We start from the raw sequence: 8,661 nt of genomic DNA, 5'->3' as shown, positions 1-8,661 counted from the left end.
CAGTTACATAAATGAACTATAGTGTCCTGCACCCACTAGTAAAAATACATCAAAAATATCAAAAAAAAAAAGTCTGAATAATTTTTGGTTTGACTGTATACTTTTCATCTGTAATTTTTAAGGTTATGCTATATTTTATTAAGAATTAGGTAGGCCTATGTCTTTAAAATCTAATATTTGTTTAATAACGTTTGTAATTTACATTTAACCAATTAGAATGTTTTACATTCTTTTCCATTGAAACATTTACATTTTATAGCCTGTCTGCGACAGCAGTTTATTTTCACACGTAGTGCGATGCTATTGGAACTAAATTCTGGCGATCTCTATCGATTGACGTGCAAGGCGAAGAAGACTCGGGTAGAGAGGGGAGGAACAATGTGTGAAATCAGTGCACGACGGTGACATAGATTCAGAAATGTGTAATAACGTGATAATAAATAACAAATTTCTATTGCTAAATAGTGTATACAGTTAATATTATGGCTGAGCGCAGTGTCATTATCAAGAAACATCACTATCGGTTCCAAATCTCACCTTGAGCGGATTGGTTTGGCCCTATTCATTAACAGCACCCGACCCTCGCGCCTCTCAGCACCCCCTCCCCCGCGGACCAAACGAAACGCTTTATCATGAAAGCGATTTAATTAGCTACATTTTATTATTTGTTATCAGTCTAAGTATCAGTACTGGAATGCGACTAGTAAATCAGAACCGAGTCTCTTCGCCTGTACAATAACCATTATCGTATCAGTAGGTCCAACGCATCCAGTCATGTTTATTCTGCATCCGCTGCTGCAGATTTCTGTGCTGTTGGATGCGACACTGTGGCTGGCGGTCTTTGCCAGCCCTACCGACGATAACGTACTGCGGGCCGGCCATGGAGAACACGGAGAGCCGGGGCATGAAGAACCACATAAGGATTCCTACAGCACATTCGCCTCCGAGTTCCTCGAGTCCAGATACCTCTCAGATGAAGGTACGAAGGAATTAAAAGGCAGTGCTTTGATTGAAATCATGAATGTTGTTTTGTGTCGTTTCTCTGTAAACGTGAGCGCAATTCTTAGAAGCACTGAATACATGTAGTGAATGGTCACTGTTTGGATGCCCTCCCTCAGCCACAGGCCTTTTAATGAGGTTAATTGTATTATCTGTTAGTGATAATTATTAGAAATACTTTTATAAGAGATTGTTTTTGATTCGCTAATATAATCCTTCCCATTAATATGGTATAGAATCAGCACCTTGGTCAGCACCCCACAAGCCTGTGAAACTATCCGGTTATCAGCAGACTTTCCCAAGTCCATCCACAAGCCGGTTTTATAATCAGTATACTGTCTGCAGATGCCCAAACAGTGATTCATAAAGTCACAACACATCAAGGGATCAAATAGAATAGAATAGAATAGAATAGAATAGAATAGAATAGAATAGAATAGAATAGAATAGAAACTCTTATGCCACATGACTGGGCCGATGTTGTAGGTACAGCTATGCAACATACACCATGGGACAATGTTCAGTAGTATAAAGCATGTTCAATCTGTAAAGCTGCATTAAAGTGATATGTATTGTGAAAAGTGCTATACAAATAAATGTGAATTATAAATTGAATTAAACATAACTGATAACTAAAATACAATTTTAAATGAAATCAAAACAAATGTCATTTTTCAAGCAGGGAATTCTGAAAATTCATGTATGCAGCATACATGATGAAAATTTTACAGACCCCAAACTTTTGAATGTTAGTGTATATTGTATTGTTTTATACATTACACATAGTATTGTACATTTACATGTTTATAAAACTGAACATTATCCCATGTTTTTGAAAGTCTCTTATACTCACCAAGGCTGCATTTATTTGATGAACAATATAAAAATACTGGTTTTGTGAAATATTATTACAATTTTAAATAACTATTTTTATATCTTCAGTGTCACAAGATCCTTTAGAAATCATTCTAATATGTTAATTTGGTGCTCAATATTTCCTATTTTATATTTTTCCTATTTATTAATATAAAGCTTTTGTAACATTATAAATGTCTTCACTATTCTTTTTTGACCAATCAGTGTATCCATACTGAATAAAAATGTTAATTTCTTTCTTTAAAAAAAATAATAAAAAAACACTATATATGTGACCTGATCCAGCAAAATGAGCCATAGTGACCCAAATTTCAAAATTGAGATTTTGGTATCAATGGAAAGATGAGACAATAAGCTTTAAAATGATATCCTAGTCAAAGTCATATTTTAAAGATATACCCATTTGAATCGTCTGCCCTCTTTTTCCAACTAAAAACCTGAGAAAATCGCTTTTAAAGTTTTTTGCCCGTTTTTTGTTGATAGTGTGTTTACATTTCTAAGCTTTTTGATTGGTTCTATACAACGTGTAACACCATATTTGTAGAGCAGAGATAGTGACGTTTCAGGGGATACCAGGAAATGCTTATAAGTGACAAGAGGAGTTGAGAAGTTCATTTCCAGCTAATTTAGTAAAACCATGTCAAATTTAATAGCCATTTAAATACCTTTACTCAATTATCTGGACTACGAAACTTTGGGAGATTATTTTTGAAAGTCTGTTCTTTGAAATTAGCTTAAAAAATGTGTTTTTCCACATTATCGGCCCATATCTTAAAATAGAACGTTGCGACTTCCGACTCATTTTGCCAGAGCGGGTCACATATTATATGTTCAATATAATTAATATACAATACAAGATATAGGTCTAGAGGCCTCCAGGGAGTCTGTGGTGGTAATAAAGAGATCTATTTATTGTTTTATCTTTAATCTTTTTTTACTGAAAGAAAAAAAAAGTGTTACACAACATAGTATACTAGTTAACTATTATAACTAGCTGAAACCAGTTCATTAATTTATTGGTTTGCCTGATGTTTCATAGGTTACCCCTTCCCAACTGCACCCCCTGTGGACCCATTTGCACGCATCAAAGTTAGCGACTGTGGAATAACCAAAGGATGCATCAGGTGAGCTCATGGAACAAAGGTTGAAATTGGTCTATGAACAACAGACTATTGTGGTGTCAAATGGTTTATTGCATGCTGTAATTCAGTATCAAGCTGCAATCTGCCATGCAGACCAGTTCACTCAAGTGTTATTAATGTCAATCAGACCAGTCACACTGCTGCTGCAGAGTTGTTCTGCATGTTCTGCAACATGAAATATGCATGCACATCATGAAGAATTTTTGTAGGTCTGTGATGATGGTTATTCTTAAAGAGACAGTTCACCCAAAAATGAAAATTCATCAAATGTCATCATTTAATTCACCCTTATGTTGTTACAAACCTGTGTGACTTTCTTTCTTCAGCAAAACACAAGAATCAACTGTTTTTATCCATATAATGAAAGTCAGTGAGATTCAAAACTCCACAGGACCCCGCTGACTTTAATTTTATGGAGAAATCAACACTGAGACATTTTTCAAAATGTCATACAGGTTTAGAATGACATAAATGTGAGTACATGAATAAACTGTCCACATTTTAAGTGCCTCACTTTATTTGTCTCTCTCTTAATCTTTCTGTTGCTGTAGGTATGGCAAACTGGGCTGTGACGCAGAGACCTGTGACTACTTCCTGAGTTTCAGACGCATCGGCACAGATGTGGAATTCGAGATGAGTGCAGACACTGACGGATGGGTTGCTGTCGGGTTCTCCTCTGACAAAAAAATGGTAAAAAGGGTGGAAGTAAATATATATGGTGTGAATGCTTTCAGACCCGCTAAGAAATACACAGTAATATTGTTGTTGTAGGGAGGTGATGATGTCATGGGCTGTGTTCATGACGATAATGGCCGTGTACGGATCCATCATTTCTATAACGTGGGCCAATGGGCCAAAGAGATCAAGCGCAACCCGGCACGGGACGAGGAGGGCATTTTTGAAAACAACCGCGTCACCTGCCGCTTCAAACGGCCTCTTCACGTGCCACGGGAGGAGACGCTGGTGGACCTGCACCTAAGCTGGTACTATCTCTTTGCTTGGGGACCTGCCATACAAGGTAAGTCATTCAGCCCTTTTTTACATTTTCAACTTTTTTAATGTGTAATGTTGAGGTTTGAGCATGAAAAGGTCTGCAAAGTTACAAAGCACAAAGTCCAATCCAAAGGGAGTTATTCTCTATATCAGTAAGCACTGTTTCTCAACTCTCTGAAACGCCTCAATTGTAGGCTTGAGTTTTCTTACGGGAGTGTATACGTCACAGTATTCCTCATTTAAATAATTCCCGCCCAAGGCATACACAAAAAGAGACAAGGCCTGGTTGAGTTGCATTAGTAGTGTGTTGAAACTCGCATTATGGTAAGGAGCGTGACATGCTCAAAGCACTTGACAAATTTCAACACACTGGTCCAGCCGACCAATCAGAGCACTTTTCGGAAGGCGGGGCTTCAAAGACACAGGAACTAAACAGGGGAGCATTTCCCATGGTTAACCTGCTATAGTACCACGCATTGTTGAGGATCATACGCTGATTCATGATTTCTGTATGAGTCTATTATTAGACACTGCTCAAAACTCTGTCTGTATAATGAATTAAAAAAAAAACTCATTAAAAAAATAAACTAACCATTAATTAAAGCAAAACTAACATATAACACCCTCATAGTTTAGACTCTGGTAATGGTCGGTGAATCAGGGCACTCCATGATGATTGTATCACCAGCATCTAATTCAACTGATCAGACTTTCACTTGCTTTTTTTGCTATAACAAACGTGTTTTGAAAACATAGTTAAAGCAGCCAGAGAAAATCTGATGTTAAAATGGCAAGAATCAAGAGCCCATCTAAAGCAAACGCTCTATAACGGTGACTTCAAACTTTATTATTTTCTATAAAACACATACGTAGAAGGCGACGTTCTCGTGACCTTGCACAACTTTGCCTAAAAGTTCTCTAAAATTGTTGAAAATTGTTGAAAATTTTACAGAACATTTCGGACATAAAACGTCCTCTTTTGGTAATGAAAGTGCTGCAGTTCAAGGTTCCTTATATGACTTTAGGGGGACATTCCAATTTGGTTAATTTTATGGTCACATAAGAACGTTACAATGAGGATATTTGGGACATTAACTGAACGTTGCCACATGGTCCTCTGTTGGTCATTTAATAACGTTCCCGATATGAGTTTAGGGGGATATTCTATTTTGGTTATTTTCTGGTTGCGCGAGAACGTTACAAAGAGGACATTTGGGAAGTTAACAGAACTTCCTATAGTAATAGTCCCCTAAACATTCTCAGAACGTCCTGAATGTTCCCTGAAGGTCCACATTTTGTGAACTTTTAGGGAACGTTGTGCAAGGTCCTGAGAATGTTGCCTTCTACGTGGGATATAGCACCCTAACCACAGCAAAGAACCGCTTAGGAACCACTGAAGAACCATACAGGGACTTTACAGGTTATTTATACGGTAGCGGTGCTATATAGCACCTTAACCACAGCAAAGAACTGCTGAAGAACCAATTTTTTTTAGAGTGTATAGAAACTAACTAGCTAGTCACAAATGGTTCCGGTTGCACCTCTGTTGTTTAAACCACGTTAGTTCAACATTATAGGACTGATGTTAATGACGTCATGTGCAGGTGGTGGAGTAATAATTTCTACTAATGAATCAATTCGAGATCGCATTTAATGTATTTAATATTGTTATAGTTAATTTACATAAACAACAGAGAGCCATTCATTTTTTAATATGCAGGATTTGACATACACTTTACCCGTATATATATATATATATATATATATATATATATATATATATATATATATATATTTATAATATATGCAGTTAATTCGGTCAGCAGGTTTCTCCATGTAACAATTTTTCTGGCATACTGCTGTAACAAACTGAGGACTACTTCATTCACTTGTTCCCTTTCATTTTGCTTTATTTGATGTTTGATTCATCGTGGGTTCCCTTATACGTCAGGTTCTTGTACGGATTTATGCACATGCGCACTCCTCAAAAATGGAGCTGATTGTTGACGCTAAAATATATCGATTCAAATGTATATATTTAAATGGGGTGAAAGATATAGAATGCACTGTATGTTAGTTTGCTTATTGTGCCCAAGAGCATGTTCTATTTAAATCCATATGTCATTTTAACAAGAAACTATGCCTCTAACCACAGCTCGAAAGCTGTAGTTACAACCATGTAAGTTTGTGACGCTGTTTGTGAATGTTTACTGGAAATATGGTTTCGGGAAATGCAAAATCGTTAAACTATGTAGGTAATGACAGAACTTGCAACCATAGTTAAATATAGTTAATGATGCTTTTGTGAAAAATGTTTTTTTTTTGAACATCCAAGCATGAAAACCTATTCTAGTAGACCCCAAAAACAAAATCAAGACTTTGGAAAATGGCAGTCCCCTTTAAGACTACAAATTCAGCACGGTTAATGATTTTGCCCTGTTTATAGACATTTTGTTTTGTTTTTCTTCTCAGGTTCCATCACAAGACATGACATTGACTCTCCACCGGTGTCAGATCGCATGATTAGCATCTATAAATACGAGGACATTTTCATGCCTGCCACAGCCTATCAGACATTCTCCTCTCCCTTTTGCCTCCTCCTCATCGTTGCTCTTACCTTCTACCTGCTGATGGGCACACCATAACACGCGAAGAGAGAAGAGAGAATGAATTCAACTAACCATAGAGACACTATAAATATGACTGTGTGCTAGCTTAACAGTATTAGAAACAGGCAGCAATAAAAAAGATGACAAGAACATTGTGATTCTACAATATCCTCATAAACTAAGATGGTATTTGGACTGCAGATTAATATTCAGTTATATACAAACAATGATTCTGATTCAGAGGAGAGAGAGTCAACCATACACTTAGTATATATATATATATATATATATATTATATATATATATATATATATTACAATATATTTTATTTTGATAATAGAGTTGAGGAACCCCAAATGGTATTTTACACCATGGTATGTTTAACCTACAATAGTTGAAACAATCTGAGCCAAATTAATTTTAATAATATTTAGTATACTTAAGGTGTGGTCACAGTAAAAATTTTTCGTACAAAAAATTGCCAATAGCAATGCATGTAGCACAGCTTTCTATTGGTCAATGCTGCAAATCCATGAAAAACTTGAACCCATGGGAAAATCGTTTTCCCTCATGTGAAATTCTCGATTGTGTGGATTCCTATTGAAATTACTGCATTTCGCCGTCGAAGAGCAGTAAAAGTGTCCCAGCCATCACAGTGGCACATAATGCCTCCTATTGAATTATGTTTTGCCAAATCCCAGTAGAGGTGCTCTGCTGTTTGTTGTTGCCTGCTTTCCACTATTTTTCCAGTACATTATAGCTCCTCTGATGAACATTAAGGCTGTGAATTTTAAAGGGATGTAAATTAAAGTCTGTGACTGACTACGCAACTTACAGCAGTACATAATTGGCAAACACACACACACACACACACACACACACACACACACACAGTATTCATAGCACATCATCACTGCCTTCCAGTTAGCCAGCATTGCCAGCTCAGTATTTGATGATGCATGCCAGCAAAACAGCCTCATCTGAGCCATTTACACCAGTGTTCACTGCAATAGAACCAGTCCAGGAGAGAATCATCTGGTTTTTATTCCAATGAATCAAAGACTTTCTATACCAAGGTCTTGCTATTTTGCCATGCCATTGCAAAACTTATAAATGTTCCAAGAACTGATTGCTGCCTGTGTATAACCATTTGGATCACACCAGTTAGTGTGTGGCTGTTTTCAGTTCTAATTCTTTGGCACTCTTTGAAAATGTCCTGTAAAAACGTTTGTATAGGAGACTGAAGAGCGCCATGTAAAAATGTTTAGAAAAGTATTTTGTTTAAAATACATTATATTCACCTGAAGGATATATTTCAGAAAATGTACTTGGAAGAGTGATATGATTCCTTTTTGATGTGTGCAGGCCAGAGATAATCATGTAATGTAGCATGAATGGAGACATTGTATGCTAATGGTCATGGAATAATATGTTTGTAAGGTTGCCAGTGTTATATTTTAATATACTTTCGAAGTTTTGACATTGACAGTATTAGAGAATATGCAATAATGAGTGTGTTTAGTGAGCCATTGTTATTTTAAAGATTTGTCATACAAGCTATTACATAATTAGCAGCTTACATACATTCTGACAAGTTTACTGTGAATTCTCTCCCTAATTGGAAGCAAAGATGCCTGTTTGATGTTCCTGAACACATACTGCACTTTTTAATAAAACTATGAAGACAGCTGAAAATATGTATTGTTGATATATTTGTCTGGATAAAATGGAAACGTTTTGCTGATAGCTGAACTTATCGTGCTTGTCACGACATGGAGCCTTGAAAAATAATAGTACTAGTAGTGGGGACTTTTTATTCATCCTAGTGACTCGAATCTTTTGAGTCGGTTCACTAATATGTCCGTTCACTAATTCATTCAGTAACCCTTTCTGCAGGTTACGCCAGTAGATCTTTTTGTTGTGCTACGAGAGAGTCATGAATCATTGATTAATTAATTCACTCAAACGATTCATTTAAACAACGAATCGTACGAGAAAAACAAATCTTATCTCAGAAATAGTATTAGTAGGCCTATAATATA

At 36.4% G+C, this 8,661-nt stretch overlaps 1 protein-coding gene across 1 annotated transcript; it reads left to right on the top strand.

Annotated features, from left to right (window-relative positions):
• The first annotated feature begins 392 nt into the window (after positions 1 to 392).
• LOC125243237 (DOMON domain-containing protein FRRS1L) lies at positions 393 to 7,895 on the top strand. The gene is made up of 5 exons (XM_048152721.1): positions 393 to 979; positions 2,915 to 2,999; positions 3,569 to 3,707; positions 3,789 to 4,035; positions 6,483 to 7,895. Exons 1-5 carry the CDS (start codon positions 775 to 777, stop codon positions 6,653 to 6,655), a joined length of 849 nt encoding a protein of 282 aa, XP_048008678.1. The 5' UTR covers positions 393 to 774; the 3' UTR covers positions 6,656 to 7,895.
• Positions 7,896 to 8,661: the final 766 nt, after the last annotated feature.

The sequence above is a fragment of the Megalobrama amblycephala genome, linkage group LG13 (genome assembly GCF_018812025.1).
Source record: "Megalobrama amblycephala isolate DHTTF-2021 linkage group LG13, ASM1881202v1, whole genome shotgun sequence".
Classification (NCBI taxonomy): Eukaryota; Metazoa; Chordata; class Actinopteri; order Cypriniformes; family Xenocyprididae; genus Megalobrama; species Megalobrama amblycephala.
This window is presented reverse-complemented; position numbering and strand designations above follow the sequence as displayed.